Below are 18,409 nucleotides of genomic sequence, written 5' to 3'. Positions count from 1 at the left end.
TTTAGCATAACAAGGCTGTGTACATTTAACTATCCATCTAGCTATGCAGGTTTTGGATATTGGACTGCCATTGTGAGGTAGTGAAAAAGCTACAAAGAGCTGTTACGTTTTCCTAACTCTTTGGTTCTGTGAATGTAAAACATGAGTGCTCTTTTAACATCTAGAGTGTGGAGAGCTCTTTCTGCAATACGGTCAGGTTGCGGAAAGAAGAAGGGTAGTTCAATGGACTGGTTTATGTGAAATTATGAAGCCACTTTAGGGAGGAACTTAGGGTTATTACGAAGGACTACCTTATCCCTATGGATATTCGAAGGTTAATGCCTGGAGCTCGCTGACACGCATAAGTGATGTGATAGCAACTAAGGAAGCTACCTTCCAAGAAAGGTGTTGAAGAGGACATGGATGGAGTGTTTCAAAAGGTGGACCCATGAGTCTGAGGAGCACAATGTTAGAGTTCCAGGAGGGTACACAGGGAACCCTAGGTTGAATAACTCGTTCGAGGCCTTCCATGAAAGCTTTAATGACCGGGATTATGAACAAAGACATATCTTCTCTGTTCTGTAGATATGCAGCTATAGCTGCAAAATGTAGGCAAATCGAGGTATATGCTAGATTTGCTTTCTGTAAGTGGAGCAAATAACAATGTCTTGAACAGTAGCTTTCATGGGGTCAATCTGTTTGGTTTGGCATTAGCAAACACAACGTTTCCATTTTGCAGCATAACAGGTTCTAGTTGTAGGTTCAATGGCTTCCCTGAGAATGTCTATGCATTCCACAGGCCATCCTAAGTAATCAAACTCTATGACCTCAGGAGCCATAATATCACAAGGTTGAGTGACTTGGGGTCTGGATGTCTGATTTGTCCTTGCTATTGAGTGTTAAGGTCTGGCCTGTTGGGAAGCTTTTTATGGGGAAATACTGATAGGTCTAGCGGAGGGTAGTGAACCACGGCTGACGAGCTCAAGTGTAAGCTACAAGGATCATGGTGAGGGACATTTGCCTGATCCTCCAAACCAGAAATGGAATGAAAGGGAGAGATGGAAAAGCATATGCAAATATCCGTGACCAATTCATCCACAGAGCATTGCCCTTGGATAGAGGGTGTGGGTGCCCGGAGGTGAAGCTTCAGCATTTTGCATTTTTTTCTGTGGCAAAAAGGTCTATATGAGGAGTTCCCCATCCTGCAAAGTATGATTGAAAGACTTGTGGGTGGAGTTCCTATTCGTGGACTTGTTGCTGAATCCTGCTGAGCAGGTCTGCAAAGACGTTGTCTGTCCCTGGGAGACACTCTGCCACCAGGTGAATGGCCCACTTCCATTTTGTTTGAGAGAGCTGTGTCAATTGGGACGGCAGTGTCCCTCCATGTTTCTGCAGATAACACATTGCTGTCATGTTGACTGTTTAGACCAAGATAACTTTTTTTTTTTTTTAATGGTGCCCTCATTTGCAATATATGCCTCCGTACTGATCATCCAGGATCTTCCCCTGTTGATATACGAGACGGCCCTGGGAAGATCGAAGTATATTGAAATGAGGCACCCAAAGGGGGAGGGTAAGACTGAATACCATGTCTTTATCCCTTACGCCCGTAATCATCAGACACCTTATATTGCACTGGCCCTATCGAGACCAGGTCCTGCCTTTCTCTCCCACCATCTTATCCACAGGGACCACATCATTCTGGCCTTCTTTGCGTTAACGTGACAGCAGTCAATCTTACAAGTATACGTTACTGCCTTCAACCAAACATTTTTTGTAGGAGCCTTAAAGAATGTCCATTGCCTACATATTTCCCTTCAACCCAATAGCGTCAAATAAAACAACAATTTCAATTTGTAGCTGTTTAGGCCCCTGACTTTAGGTGACCATCCGAAAATGACCAGCTCTGGGCCTATATCTATCTCCAGGTAGAAAGATCTCCTTTATCACCCTACTAACCTCTATCCAAAAGACCAGGATATGGGGACAGAGAAAAAACATATGTAAATCATCTGCCTTACAGAGACCACATTTACTACAACAAGGACTTTCCAATTCATTGAATTTTGTTAATTTCTTGGGAGTATAGTAAGCCCCAAGAAGAGTGAAGAGGTGATTCCTTCTTAAGTATGCTGGTTTTACAGCTTGATATAGTAAGCACCAAGACGTTAGCCAAAATTAAGAGATGTCTTCGTTGGGAACTCTTCCTCCCACCTGGAACTTGCGGAGTCCTTATCCTGGTCCAGGGCCTCCAAAATTAAACCATAGTAAACTGCCACTTCCTTTTCCCGAGTTGGAGTTTTAGCCAACTTCTCCTCCAGCTTATTCGTATCCAAACCCTTCTCTGGCAAAAATCGGGCCCAGCTCTGCAATTGATAATATTTATATTTCGACAAAGCTCCCTGGGTTTTAGCTGCCAGTTTCTCCCAGGGGGGAATTTTCCCATCCTGCAACAGGTGCCCCCATTCAGTAATGCCTGCTTCCCTCATATTAAGTGCTAAGCTATCTTTAAGACATTCCGGTGTTCCTGGGGAGTCCCACACTGGGGCATATTTACACAATATGTTAAGTTTGTTGCTTCCCGTATTTGGGCCCATAGCTGAGCGACCGCCTGTAGGACTTTTAATCTCACTTTTTTGTCAAATCTGGGATGCCCAAATTTATACATTAGTTTCGGTCCCCTTTCAACTTTGTCCTTTAAACATAGTGTCCCTTAATCGGTTCCCGCCAATCTCAGATAGTAAGTCCTTTGTGTTCTTTAACTGGAAAGCCCAGGCATACAATTGAACATCCGGAAGCGCTATTCCCCCTTTAAAATATTTCCTTCTCAACTTCTTCAGGGCAGTCCTAACTCCTTTGGACACCCACATAAAAGAGTCTATTTTCCCTTGCAACTTTTGTACCCAAGTCGTTTTGAAATGCAGGGGTATCATGTTGAAGAGAAAAGTAAACTTTGGCAAAATGGACATTTTGATTAAATTAGTTCTTCTGGTAGAGGGATAATGGAAGATGAGCCTAACTTAGAAGGGGCCTATTGACCTCCTTCATGACTCTATTGAAGTTTATTACAGCAATCTCTTCCAAGCTATTACAAATTCTAATGCCTAAATATTTTAGTTATTTTTTAATTTCACTGTGCTCCTCCTCTATATCCAAGTCATGACTTCCATTTTAGACATATTGGCTACATATCCCGAGATCTTCCCAAACTCTTGTGACGCTCTAAGCTTTCCAAAGTAGAGCTCAGGCTACTCGTATAAATCATTATATCATCTGCGTACAATGCTACTTTTTTCCCAACTGGTATATCTAAAGAGGTTAACAGACGGGCCCCTCCTAATTTTCTCTGCAAGCGGCTCAATGTATAGGTTGAATAATAATGGTGAGAGTGGGCGGCCCTAACTGGTCCCCCTTGTGATCCTAAAATCAGTAGTTAAATTCCCATTTAGCAATATTCTAGCTGAGGGGATTTTATAAATATTCTGAAGGACCCGACAGACATTTTCACCAAAATTGTAATTAATCAAGATAGAGTTTGGGTATGCCCAGCTAACCATGTCAAAAGCCTTGGTGGAATCAAAGGTGATTATAGCCAGAGGGTCTTTTTAGCAGTAGCCAAATCAATAGTTCCGATTAATTCATGAGATAATTCATGCATATACCTCCCCTTTAGAAAACCCTTCTGGTCTTCCTCAATTAATTTCCCTGCCACATTTCCCAACTTTTTTTGCCAAAATATTGGAAAATAGTTTATAATTGTTATTTAGCAAAGAGATTGATCTATATGAGTCGCACATCCTGGGGTCTTTATCTGGTTTTCAGATTAGAGTAATCACAGCCTCATCCCATAATTTTGGGAGGGGGGTATCACCTCTAAAAATGCTGCCAAATAATTGTGTTAGTATAGGTTTAATAACTTCCTTCACACATTGATATAGTTTGTTTGGCAGCCCATCTAGTCCAGCCGCCTTCCCTATTTTCCCTTTACTAATAGGCTGTGACACCTCCTCCGATGCTAATTACTGTCTCTATCTGTTCCTTCTCCCATTCTGCGAGTCTTCTGACTTGTATTCCATTCAACCATTCTAATCTTTGCAACTCTGTTACTGCTTGATCTTCTGAATATAATTACTTGAATAAAACTATAAACGCTTGCTGTATCTCTACAACCGTCTCTAATATTCTCCCTCTGGTGTTAAATCTAATTATCCTCACCTCATTTCTGATCAAATCTGACTTTATTTCAATGCCAGCAGTTTCCCTGTACTTTCACTGTATTCAAAGTGCTCTATTTTCCTAGCCTCCCATCTAGCCTTAACCCTTGCTTCTACAGTGGTGACTAAAATAGCCTTTTGAGCCTCGATCTCTACCACCAAAGCTCTCTCTCCTTCCTGCACTTGTAATCCTAACTTACCCTCTAAGAGGGAAATAAAAAAAACTCATGGTCTTTGCCCTTAGGGCTTCTATCAATGCAGGATCTTTCAGAAGTGAATGATCTAAGGTCCACCTCCTTGTTTGATTGCAAGGATTGCATTTCAACACCAGAAGAACTGCCACAGGGTCAGATAAGTGAGCAACTATATGCTGAATATCTTCTACTTCTGTTTTTAGTGACCTATCTAATAAAAAGTAATCTATTCTTGATTGGTGTTTATACTTTTTATTATGGAACATATAACCTCGCACCCGGCCATGTCTCTCTCGCCAAATATCCAAAAGCGCAAACTGTTTCATAATAGACCTAACATATATCTGTGATTTGAGGCACGTTTGAGCTCCACTCTTATTTGATTTATCCAGAGAGTTGTCTAAAACTACATTGAAATCTCCTGACATTATTATGGGATGTGACGTGTCCAGTAACTCTCGACATAGCCCCTGCAACGGTTCTATGTCATCGATGTTAGGGCCATAATATCCTGCCAACATGTAGACCCTCTCTGTAATTTTAATATTTGCTATAACCCACCTTCCTTTCTTGCCTGACTTAGAGTCCACCATAGTGGGGTTTAGCTGATTCTTAATCAAAATCAAGACCTCACTGGAATTACTAGAGTGGTCTGTACATGCCATCTGTTTCACTCATCTCTGCGATTCGAAAATATCAAAAGATTCTTTACTTGTCAGGTGCGTCTCCTGTAACACTATTATCTGGGCTGGAGTGTCCCTTAAATATTTAAGAATATTATCTCTCCTAGGCCTTACTCGAAGTCCATTCACATTCCAGGATAAAACCTGGAACCCTCTCACTCTCTCTATCATGTTGCTTCCCAAAACGTTCAAACATCTAAATTCCTACGTCAAGTACTACTGCAGGACCCTGAGGGTCATAAAAAAATTCTGAGGCACACCTTTTTTGTTCCTTTCTTCCTCAGATGCTCCCCACCAATTGCTCTCCTTGGCCCCCCTTATCCAACCTACCCCGTCAACCCTCTTATCCTACCCAACCCCCTTTCCAATCCCTTGGAGAACCCCCCCGTATAATGGACTGGAGTAAGTCCTGTTTTATGGCGGGCCCTGGGTTCTACAAGCACTATCCACATGGACAGCTAATCCTTGTTCTTCTCTCCCGACGTACTCTCGATATCCTCTAACAACTCATCAGCGGCTTTGGAATCTCTTAAGTTATACATCCTGTTATTGTCCCTTACTCGAAGTGTGGCCGGAAACTTGAGTTGCGCTACTGCGCCTAACTTTTTATATTCAGCAATTCGCCTACTGTAGTGAAATGTGTGTTTTGACCACTGACTTCGTGTTGCACCACTTTGCACCTGGCCTAGCTGTGCAGTGTTCACCAGTTACAGACTCCATTTTGTATTCAGTTTAGCCTTAGCTTCATTCTGCCTATTGACTTTATTGTAGCATTAGACACAGCCATGTTAAAGGCTGGCCAGAATTTTCCACATTGTAAACTGTGCATTCTGTCTTGTTCTCGTATTAATTCCCACCATGGGCTTTGGCTGATAATAATGTACTCAGACGGCAGGGAACGGCCTTCCTTTGACTTGACATCTTGGGATTTTGGCCAAATCCCAACGTGTTATTTTCAAAGCATACCTAAATTAGCCAGCATATTTGAATAAGTCTTGCGCAATTTGAGGGTTTTTTCCAGAAAGCTCTTTCTTTGTTTTTTTTTAAAGATATAAAAGAGACCTAGATCAACAGTAGGAGATTCAGAGACCTCAATCAGGATTCAGACGTCGGATGCCTGATATATATTTCCCGTGAAGGTATAGTTCTCTTTTTCTCGCAGTCGAACGGGGTCATCGGCTTGCTGGCAGGAGAAAGGTGAAGCACCTGACAGGCCCTCTGGTGATGCATTTTTATTAATTATTTGCTTTGCATTATAATATAGATGCATACATTTGCTGTGTATATTGCAGTGGAGAATCAGTCGTGTATGTTTTCATTTCATTGTTGACTATTTTTAAACGTGTGCTTTCAACATGCTAATCACCTTTTAGGAACCTTGCATAGTGAAATAATAAATGTTTTCTTTGGACTAAGAAGTGCATTCCAGAGATTTTTTGTCAGTGAATGAGTATTTCAGCCCCGGTCATTAGTGAAAACCAAAACACCTACCCAGTTCCCATTGCTTAATTATAGTTGCTCTAGAAAGATCCGACCTAATCTCAACCGTGAAATTCTCTCCTCAAACTGATGTTAATTTTAATGCCTTTGTTAATATTTTCTCTTTTAGTACATATATCTGGAAGTTTATTAATATTTTCCAGGACCTTGTACTGTTAGGGTTTTTCCTAAAGGGATCTCTATGAATCCTTTGAATATCACCTGCAATCAATTCCTCGCTTTCGTCCAGTGAGACGGCTGACTTCATAAGAGCCATCATGTAGGACAAGAGGGCACATATGCTCAGGTGAGATGGGCCAACCAGGGAGAATTAACAGACCATATCGCCATCCAGCAGGGTGCTTCCCAAGGTTGCGTCCTGGCACCAACATTATTTACTCTATATATAAACGAGGTGGTTCAAGCTGTGTCTCTTTGTCAGAACGATGCTCCTTCCCTAAGTGCTCAAAAAATCCCTATACTTCTCTTTGTGGATGACTCCCTCCTCATCTCTAAAACTCTAATGGGGCTCCAGACTTTTGTTAATAAGTTTAAAGTATTTTGTGCAGATCGTGGGTTGGAACTGAATGTCAGCAAAACCAAATTGATGATGCTTAGCCCAGGGCCAGCCACAAGATGCACTATCACTGTAGCTGGGGTTTCTTTGGACAAAGTCAGCTTGATAGATTATTTCGGCATGAGGATTTCAAATAAATTACATTGAGAGGATCAGATCAGTAAAAGCGTATCTCTCCTCCAACATAGATCAGGTGCCATTTTGCGCTTGCACAAAAGTACTGCCATAAAAGCCGTCTCTCCGGCTATTAAAATCTATTTGGCAAAAGCACAAAATGCTGCTGCCTATGGCGCTGAGGTGTAGGGATTTTGTACAACCCACAAACTGTGAGTGAAAATTGCTTTGCTAGAGCACTACTTGTGTGTCCAGGCAGTACCCCTCAGATTCCCATCTTTCTGGATCTTGGTTTTAATCGTATCTCAGATACGTTAGCCCTAAGACCGTTACTTTTTTGGGTAAGGATCTTGACCACCCTGGAGCGCACTATTTACAGGGACTCACTTCTTGATCTTTTAAAAAGACCTAATGCAGCCTCTATCCCATTTAGGCATGTGTCAAACTGGTTCTGCATTTTGGGTCTCAGGAGCTATTGGGGGAATCCTCAGGATCTAGAGAAGACCCAGAAACAATCTTTGAAATTAGTCTATTGGTCGTACGTTAGGAACAACTATCTCCTTGGCACTTCCCATGGGCGGTTGACCAATCAATTCCTTGATTTCAAATGGTACCCCCCAGTACGAATCCTTTTTAGATCTCATCCCCGACTCCTTGGGAAAGAGCCTGTATGTCTGTTTTCGCTACGGATGTTTGCCACTAATGTCTTTTACTAGTAGTTGGAGGGCACCGTCAGTATCTAACCTATGCCCAGGCTGTAACAATGCCCCTGAATCAGTTGAATACTTCTTGTTTTTTTGCACAGCTTATGCTTTTCCACGACACAAGTGGATTCGTCCAATTTGCCAGAACTTGGGCATTAGATAATATGTTATTGCGCTTAGGATTTTAAAGAGCGAGGCGTCCACTGTTCTGGTCCATGCAGTTAGCAAGCTCCTTGTGGCTGCATGGCATACACGTACTCGCCTTTTAAAATTAAAACATCAATATTTATTAGTAATACGTATTTCTTTTTTTTCTTATATATTTGATTGATCAATGGTGCCAAAATATGTATGTTTTAGGGCAAGGACTTGGAGACTTAATTAATTTTTACCATAAGTACTGTATGATGATTTTAATTGTCTCTATTTATCTTTTTTAATCTAACTTTGTAATTATAGGGAGTACTATGGTTATTTGCTTTGGTGGTTTAATGTCCAAATAAAGCTTGTGTTAACAGGATTTGAAGTCTGTCCCTTCCATTCCTTCTGGCACATTTAAGATTCTCTAACTGTTCCTCCTTGAGCTATTCTCCAGGTGTTCCAATTTATTTTGTACTTCCTGTTCATTACCCTTTAATTCTTGAATTTCTTCTTTACATGCCTTCAACTCTTCCTTTATTACTCCTATAGAATCTTCAAGAGCCTGAGTCTGGCAGCTAGGAGATCAAACTTCTTTCCCGCACCTCACAAGCCTCTCTTATCTCTCCTTGATTCAATTCAGAGGTTGCAAAGCCCCTTTAAATGTTGTTAGAGAGGGCACATAATATTAACTCCGATTGAGGATTTGGGTAACCTATTTTATCAGTTATCTCTGCTCCTGAATCCTGAGTTAACTGTGCAAACTCCACTGGGGCAGATGCTCCATGCTCCGCTATTCTACTGTGAAGGAACTGACCTCCCTTGCACCACAGGGCCCCCTTCTTTGCTCTGTAGTTGCAATGAGCTTCCTCTTAATTCAATCGCTCCAGGAGTCTCTTTGTCTTTATCCTCCATATTGTACAAGGTAGAGACCCTTTCTTTAGGCCCACTTCCCTCCGGCCTTACCTTGAAGTAAGACCTCAAAGAGGGGGTAATTTTGGGGTGTGATTTGGTGCCGGGGCTCCTTTTTCTGTTTTTCCTTACATTATTGCTGACTATACTCATCTTGTTCGCTTAACCCCTAGTCAGCCACACACTTCTAAAGCTCCTAGTGCCTTCCACCAGGTCTCTCTTAGGTCGCTCCACCCTGGTCTCCAGACCCCCCCATCAGGCTCTCCTCCTACCTCTGTAGTTTGTTCTCCTTCTTCTTTTCTCGGAGGGCACTCCACACTTCCCCCTCCTCAATGCCTCACTGCACTTTTGTTTCTCCTGGGCTCCGCCACATCCACTGCTGATCTCCTTGATACGGCGCTGTGCGCGCTCATGCTGACTCTGCCCCGTTCCCCCGTGGGGACACCCGCACCATTGCTCTTCTGAGTTTCGTAGTTCCAGGGCTGCTCGACTCCTGCCCGAAGCACCGGACCCTTCGGGGCTTCCAGGGAGCATCCCCAGCCGCTGCAAAACACTCCGGCACATCGGCCCGGAACAACTTCAGGACTGCCGCCTCCTCACCACCTACTGGCTACTCCGCCCCTGAGAGCCCAGGTGACCGCCCTGGTGTGCTGCTACTCGCCGCTACAAGCTCCTTGTTCCCCCGTGCCTGGCAACAAGACCAAGAGAACCTTTTTAGTTAGGTGATGAAAGAAGCCTTTGAGTGTTAGGAAGACTGCCTGTAGCTCTAAGTAATTTATGTGTAAGATTGGAGACTGGGGCCTCAGAGTCCCTGTACTATGAGGTTATGAAGGTGAGAGCCCCAGCCTGTTAGTGATGTGTCTGTGGTCAGAATAACTTGAGGCACAGGGGCCAAAAAAAGGTACCCCTTCAGCAGGTTGGTGGTGTTTCACCATTATATATAAAGCAGTAAGTATGGCGATCTAACAGCACTAGATCCTCCAAGTGACCCTATGACAGGGACCACTGATGGGAAAGGCACTGCTATAGGTGAAGCATGTGTAGTCTGGCCTGGGGAACGATGGCAATACAAGACGCCATCATCCCCTACAGTCTCATGATCGTCCTGACTGGGTAAGTATGATACTCCTGAAAATTAAAGAAAAGAGACTGAACACTTTAGATAAGTGCCAGGTTGGGGTATGCTAACCCCAACTGCACATTGAGGATAGCCCCTTGATGAGGCTGTACCTGAAGAGGCTGAAGGTGGGACTTGAGAGAAGTTGAGAGTGAAACCCAGCTTGTGAAGGAGGTCCACTGGGTATGATGCTGGCACTGTTACAAGGTACTGGCTTTCATGAGCCAGTCATCTAAATAGGAGCAAATGTGGGGATATTCTGTCTTCTGAGGTGTGCAACAACTACTGCTAAACACTTTGTGAAGACCATGGGAGTAGTTTTAGCCCTGAAAGGTAGGACCCTGAGCTGGTAATGTTTGCCTGCAATGATGAACCTTAGGTATTTTCTGTGTGCAGATTGGATGGAGTATGAAAGTAGGCGTCCTTCACATCTAGAGCTGTCGTGAAGTCTCCCTGTTGTAGAACTGGAATAACATCCTTAGGGGTAACCATGTGAAAGTGTTCTGACAAGATGTAGTTGTTTAATGGTCTGAGGTTGGGAATCGGCCTGGGAGAGCAATCCTATTTGGGAATTAGGAAGTATTAGAAATATACTCCTGTCCCTTGGTGTTGCATGGGAACTGGCTCTATGGTGCCTTTGAGAAGCAGGAACTGGACGTGTTACTGAAGGAGCGTGAAGTGTTCCTGAGGTAGCTAGTGAGTGCGAGGGGGCATATTAGGAGGATGATGAGCTCCAGACAATAACCATGTTGAATAATGGAAATTATTATTTGGTCTGTTGTGATGTTAAGCCACTTTGAGTGAAAGTGTTGAAGTCTTCCCCCAAGAAGTGTTGAATATGTGGGGGGGGGGAGGCAGATGGAGGTAGTCACTGCTTTGCAGTGGAGCAAGAGTCACAGGAGGCAGAGCTCTTACCTTGTCCGTTATTGGTGTGACTTCTATAGATGCCTCTGTAGAAACCCCTGGAGTAAGTAGTTTGAGACTGCCTGGAATGGGATGGAGATGTTTCAGATTAGGTGGTTTTGAAGGAGCCTCTGAAACTGGGGCGACGAAAAGTGCCTCTTTGTGTGGGGGACTGAAGGACACTCATAGCTTTTGCTGTGTCCCTATCTTTTTTGAGCTTCTTGAAAGTAGCATCTACTTGAGGCACAAAAAAATGCTCCTTATCAAAAGACATATTAAGGACCGCCTGCTGAACTTCAGACTTGAAACCTGAACAGTGCAGCAAAGTGTGCCTTTGGAGAAAGACACTAGTGATAATGCCGCGTGCAGCTGTGTCAGTGGTGTCTAGGGCACAGCAAATGGAATTATTTGAGCTTGCTTGCCCTTCTACAACTGTTTGTTGTCCTCTTTTTCAGAACTTATCTGGTGTGAACTGGAGAAGCTCCATTTGGTCCAAGTGAGCCCTGTCGTATCTGGCCAATAGTATTTGTGAATTGGCGATATGCCAATGATTGGCTGCCTGTGTGGCAACCCTTTCACCTGCAGCATCAATATTCTTGGATGGCTCCTGGCATGTTTTCGTGCTGTAGTAGCAACAATTGAGTCGGGAGGGACCTGAGACCTAATATATATTGGGTCAGAAGGAGCAGATTTATACTTTTTATAGACTCTAAGAGTGATAACTCTAGAGCGGACGGGCTCCTTAAAAAAATTGTCAGTGTGACAAAGCATACCAGGGAGCGCTGGTAAAAACTGAATATCCCTTTGTGGAAGTAAGGGTATTGAAAATAAAGTTTTGTTCAATAGGGTCTCTATGCAACTCTACGTTATGAAATGCAGCTGCTCGTGCCACTACTTGCTGGTATGAAGTGATATTGTGTGGTGTGCAAGGGCATGCAAGGTAGGGATCTGGATCCTTAGAAGTGAAAGGATCTGGATCATAAGTATCCCAAGGGTCTGGGTCATGGGGTGTCCCACCTAAAGACTCCCCAGCTAAAGTATCCTTCTAATTCCGATCATGGCCTAGTGGCAGTGGCGGACCGTCAACCTCAAGCTGCGGCCTTTTAGGGGTCTTGCGGTGGACAGAAGGGGCCACTTTACTCACAGGTTGCACTGAGGTAATCTCATGGCTCTCGATGTCCAATTGAACATACGAGTCAAAAGAGTCCTAGATGGAAAGAGCCTTCTCTTCCTACTGGTGCTCCTCCTGTGCGTGTTCCTCCCCAAAGATGTCCGGATTGTCAACCGGAGTCCTGTACGCCATTTCCAATCGAGGTGCTCCTCAGTCCTGAGGTGTCTTCTTTGATTGGAATGATTTACATGTGTCACAGGAAGTCTCTTGATGATCAGGTGAGAGGCAGAGATTACACACCAGATGTTGGTCAGTGTGTGGAAATTCTGCGCGGCACATAGGGAAGAAACAGAATGGAGTCCGTTCCATCAGGCCAGCATGTCCGTCAGTGTCGTGTGGAAGATAAGCCTGAGTTGGGCATAGACGCCATAAAGGGCGCACAGTCTGCACCCGGACCAATAATTTGAAATGAACATTAGGTTGGAAGAAGCGCGATGAGAAGACAAAACTGTAAAAAGATGGTAAGATAGAAGAAAGATTTTGAAACGGAGCAAGTTGAAAATGGAGCAAAAACGCAGGTCCGAAGCCGACGGTGGAGAGAAAACAATCTACAAAGGAGTTGGCGCCCATGCACACTACCACACAGAGGAGAAGTCACTTGAGCCTGTGACTCGAAACACTTCTTTGAAGAAAAACAACTCGCACCACTCCGGACCCAACACTAGATGGCAGGAGTATGCAGAGCATGTGTATCTACAGCCACATGCCATCAAACAAGTTTTCATTTTTGACTTGGAAGCAAAACTGGAAAAACTGTACAGTGTATTAGAAATAAACTGAAAATAGCTGAAGCCTAAATTGACATACTCCGAATTTCAGATATTGGATTTGGAATGCCTCTGCAAAATACAAGAAACAGCTTTTCTTCTTTAGACCTATGTGAAAAGACATTGGTATCTTTTTCATTTACATACACTTCTTTGGTCCCGTAATTTCAGAAATCTAATTAAAAAAAAAAAAAAAAAAAAACAAGTTCAGTTGCAGACCAGACATCTCTTAAATCAATCAATCAATCAATCAAAGAAATTTGTAGAGCGCACTACTCACCCGCGAGGGTCCCAAGGCACCGTGGGGGGGGGGGCAGGGGGGTGAAAAAGGGGGGGCAGGGAGGGTCACTGGTCGAACAGCCAAGTCTTGAGGTTCTTTCTGAAGACCAGTAGGTCTTTGGTTTTGCGAAGGTCTGTGGGGAGGGAGTTCCAGGTTTTGGGGGCAAGGTAGGAGAAAGACCTGCCTCCTGTGGTGGTGTGCTGGATGCGGGGACTGTGGCTAGGGCGAGGTTGGCTGATCGGAGGTTGCGTAAAGGGAAAACATTCCATACCCTTCAGTATTTTCTCTTTTAAGAGAAACACTTTTGAAGTCATGCTGAAATCAGAGTTGCAAACGAATAACAACAGATTCCCAATCCTCTCAAAAGTGATCATGTGCATCAGTCTTTGACTTCAACGTCTTGCATTTGTCTCAATGTTTAAACTCCAAATGTGTCTTGTACACACCGAGAGGAAAATAAAAGCCAAATACAATTCTAGCCCCCATGACAGCTAGAAGCACTGCACCCAGTCTCACAGTGCATTACAGAATCTTAACACATTTCCATGAAAAAGAGGCTAAAAGAAGTGTCACTAATTTGCGTCTAGATGGCACAGCACAGTGCCTGTGCAATACCTTGTAACACAAGTGACACCCTGCCCCAAATGGCAATGTTAAGAAAAAAGTATTTGGCAGCACAGGACTGCTTTTGACCTATTACAAATATTAAGGAGAGGGAACAGTATCCATAAGAAATGTTTTACTCCATTTCGAAAACTATCCAATGTGCAACTGGAAATGATTCGATAGTTTCCTGGCAATTCAACTTAAAAAAAAAAAAAAAAACATTTTTATTTTGTATGTAAACACTCACTGACAAACGCCACAAACTGCCAATGGGGGAAATCCATTTTAGTTTCTACAAACGCTTATACTGAAAAAGTGCAAACTAAGTTAAATGACATGTAGCTGCAGATTGCTGATCATGTGATACAACAATTGTAGAAAGTGGACTAGAAATAGTCTGTGATATTATATTATTCAAGTGGTCTACATCACAAAGCAATAACAGTTCCCTTCTGCTCTGGTACCCTTCCAATGATTTGTTGAGTAATAAGTAATGACCACTGATTGCCTGTGACTGTTTTTCTCTTTTTAAGGGTTTCTGACTTCTTTTTTAACTTTGTGTTTTGCATTTGATTAACTTTTACATCTATATTCTGTATTTTAGCCCAGATTCTAAACGATTTAGTTGTTTCATGCATAACGGTATTTGCACTGATTGGGAAACAAATATGTGAACTTACCCCAGTCCCAGTAGAAGTCAGGTGGATCAAATACAAACATAGTGGTGTGGGTTTCACAAGGCCTCAATCACTTGCAAAGTTTTTAGTATCTTTGTGGTATCAATTCTCATACTGCTTTCAAAATCCAAATAAATACCACACTAGACAGACTATTATGCCCAAGACCCAAAAGGGAGAGGGACTTGAACTTAAATTAGTTGAAGGAAGACTTAATGCATCCCAGGGAGGTGGGTATAAAGACAAGTTTCTAAAGAATATAACTTAAAAATGCTGCACAGGTTGCACTACAACATATGTTATACGTGACTAAGAGACCAATCTGACAGAGATCAAGGTAACTAATTTGAGGTAGAGTGCTAAAGATGCAACAAAAATTTAATGAGTAACTAAAAATATATTGTTAGCCAGGAGAAACATAACTGTGTGGGTAACGTTCAGACAAGGATGATGAACTTTAAATACATTTATATAACAATTGTAGTAACAAATGGATGTTGCTTAAAATATATCTAAGGATAATTTTAAGGGACACAGAATAGTGTAGATATTTTATGTTCTTTCAAGTAGCCAGCAAAATATTTTACCTAAATAGCTATTTGAAATTTCTCATTGTCATGTTCTCAGCACTCAGATACCATGCCGTCATATAGGACCTCTGCTACACAAAAAAATAATAATAACAAGATAAACACCGAAATGAATGTTTGTGTTGACTATACCTGATCATGGTAAATCTCGTATAGCTTCACTATATTGGGGTGTCCTTCACAGAGTTTTAAAGCTGCAACTTCTTTTTGAATGTTCGTTTCCATGCTACAATATGAAGAGAGGCACTTAAAGAAAAACACAATATATCCACCAAAAGTAAATTCATGCTGTGATTTCGACATATGTATACATCAGCTGTTCTAGGATGCAGTTGTCTTTTTTTATAATATGGATAGTGCCACTCTAGGGACACAATATGTGGCAAGCCATTCTACAAGCGAGTGCTTTAAAGACTATAAAATAATTTGGGAAGCAGCTCTAAAACACTAATAGTTCAAACAACTCCCTGGCTAGAGGTGGATTGTCTCATACTAAATATAAGAGCTAACTATGCAAATAGAGTTTGAAGCATACATACCGATGTTTTAGTCAGCTCTGAAGATGGAATGAAAGAAAATATGTATGTTATAAAACATCAATGTAGTTTGAATTAATTATGCATGAACCAACCAAAGCCCTTGCACCTTTGCTTCAACTTCTAACTGAAAGTTGGGGACTCAACCTTTTACAAAAGCAAATGTTCTCCTGGTGGATGGAGTAAAGATATGCAAAGCTGAATCCAGTATTTAATTCACGGATTCACAAAACAATAATGTAAGGCATTTTAACAGATTTGCATTCAGGAATTCCTTTAAACTGTGTTATAAAGTTCCATTCTGGCCTACACTGTAATCTATTAGTCCTGCTATGGGGCATTAAAAATACACAGAATCATGTGTAAGAACTAGACCTAACAAAATTTAGATACCAGAGTTATATTCCACTAAATCTTTGCTTTACTTCATATGACAAAATGGAAGATTCCATGGAACCAAACGAAGCATAATGGAATACAACATTTCTCCGGTAATTTGTGGAAATGCTCAAAAGTTCAGTACCCTCTCAAACCATGCTAAAAAAACAGGGAATCTCACTGAAAGAAACACAGATGGGAATCCTTCAAAAAGACACAACTTTGCTTGGAAGAGCCTCACAGAAACCTGACCTCTGTTTTATGCAGACTGCAGAGACATTCCCCCAGAACATTTGCAATACTGACTGCTAAATGTAAACATAATGGATAGCTTTGTTTGACGGTAGACTCAAAGGGGTTTCAGGAAACCTGTGAGAACAGAAAAATTATTCTTGCTTAAAATGGTACTGAGCCCGGGACAGGGTATCAACTTGAATATAGTGAGCACTATTACCCTACCCGATTGGATTGAAACATCCTTTTATAATGCTACATTTGGTTTTGCTCTGTCAGTGCTCTGAAGTAACCAATATGTGAAACGCAAAGATTTAGCAAACTCTGGAATAACAGGAGGCTAATAGGCATCACTTTTTATAGTCCACTGCTCAATATTTATTTCTGCTCAAGACCAGTTTAGCTCTGCTACAATATGCTTGAGGCTTAGGTGCTAACTATCATTCGAGTGGCAACCTAACTGAGGCACTATGGACAAGTATAATCAGCCTTTCTCATTTCAGACAATCAGGGCCTACGGCCAGATGTAGCAAAGTGTTTTACCCATTCTGTGTCTATGGGAAAATGTGTTGGTACATATGGCCCCAACTGATGTATGACACAAATGTACAAAGTGCTATAAAAATGAGGGAAAGCACAAGCACAGTAATTGGTGAATGTCATCAACTAAAAGTGTCCTCCTTGATCCCTGAGACACTGAGATTCTGTAAAAGTATAGACAGATCTGAAAGCTTTGTGCAATTGACAATACTACAACCAGCAGAAACATGCGCAGACTAGACCTAGCTATGTTTTTCTGTCATCATTATCTACATGTCTAAAATTAAAAGCTTGGATTTTGATATCCTCCACACAAAGTCTGTGCCATTCGGTGTGCCCAACTGTTGCAACATAAAGAAGCATTTGAAATAAAGGTTTCCACTTGCAGGTATTTAAAGAAAGCTTTACTGTACAAGTATCTACCATATACAAATTAAGAAAGTTCATTCCACCCCTTCAATGCCAGTTGTTTGCACACCCCTGTGCCAGGCTTATTCAATTTTGATTATTAAATTGCTCAAATTTAATTGTTTAAAACTGTAGGTAACAACCAGCATCTAAATCAAATAATAGAGAGACTCATTGAGTCATTTCTCACCTTAATACATTCATTTCCAACTCCACAGTGTCAAATAACTTTACATTTCCAGATAATAGTAAAAACGTGATCTTAGAAAGTAAGGTTCTTAGCTGCAACAAGAACACCTTTTCCCAGAACTTAGAATACTCTCCCACAAAATGATTATTTGATTGCAACAAAATAACTCATAAAGCAATGGTATGCACCTAAATGAAGTTCCAAGGACAACACGTGTCATAGTTACAAAAAAATGTTTTCAAGGCTCTTAGATGATGAGTATAACCAACAGTTTCATCAGTAAACAAATAGTCCATCCCTCTTTATCATGCTAAATCCTCACAGTCTTCCATTTCTCCCCATTATTATGACTATAAAACAACTTAGATAGAATGAATTCTTTGGAGATTCAACTTTCCTCAAAGACAACCACTGATCATAATCAACTTCATAAATTCCTTTATAAAGGCTGCTTTTTTATAAAATATCAGCTTCAAAAATGTCTTCATACACTGAAGTAAATATCTGGCTTGCTGTTATGCTGTTCTCATACACTAATAAGTCACTTTATTTGTGGAATATGTGATTAGTATTTGCTACCTGCAAAACTTGGTAGATAATATTTTAGTTTTTCTTATTTAATAAAATTTTGAAACGGATGACATTCACCTTCTGCCTTCCTATACTGAAAGTCAATGTCAACCGAGATATGTATTCCTCTCCAATTGTTGAGCGCAGAGATACATAAAGGGTAATTGTCCTATAGAACTGGACATTCACATGTGGAAAACAAACAGCTCGACCAAAAGATTTTCACAAAAGTTCTTCACAATAGGTGCTTTGAGGCAGACTTCATTAGGTGACAGAAATTGCCAAATTATATAATGCATGGACTAGTACAAATATTTAGTAAATGCTCTTTCTCACTGCTAGTCTAAAGAGGAATGGCACAAAAAACTTTTTTCTCCAGTATTTTTCACATACAGCTGATTTTGTATATATTAATAATGAGAAATAAAAACAAATATGCTTCTCAATT

The 18,409-nt window shown here is 41.5% G+C and overlaps 1 protein-coding gene across 3 annotated transcripts in view; it reads right to left on the bottom strand.

The window, feature by feature from the left end:
- RPS6KA5 (ribosomal protein S6 kinase A5) overlaps positions 1–18,409 on the bottom strand; it is a 451,666-nt gene that overhangs the window by 145,246 nt on the left and 288,011 nt on the right. For all 3 annotated transcript variants that reach the window (XM_069208183.1, XM_069208185.1, XM_069208184.1), the window contains one exon: positions 15,238–15,331. In XM_069208183.1, coding sequence (XP_069064284.1) covers positions 15,238–15,331 — 94 coding nt within the window. The remainder of the gene's footprint in view (positions 1–15,237; positions 15,332–18,409) is intronic.

Source organism: Pleurodeles waltl, chromosome 9 (genome assembly GCF_031143425.1).
Source record: "Pleurodeles waltl isolate 20211129_DDA chromosome 9, aPleWal1.hap1.20221129, whole genome shotgun sequence".
Classification (NCBI taxonomy): domain Eukaryota; kingdom Metazoa; phylum Chordata; class Amphibia; order Caudata; family Salamandridae; genus Pleurodeles; species Pleurodeles waltl.
This window is presented reverse-complemented; position numbering and strand designations above follow the sequence as displayed.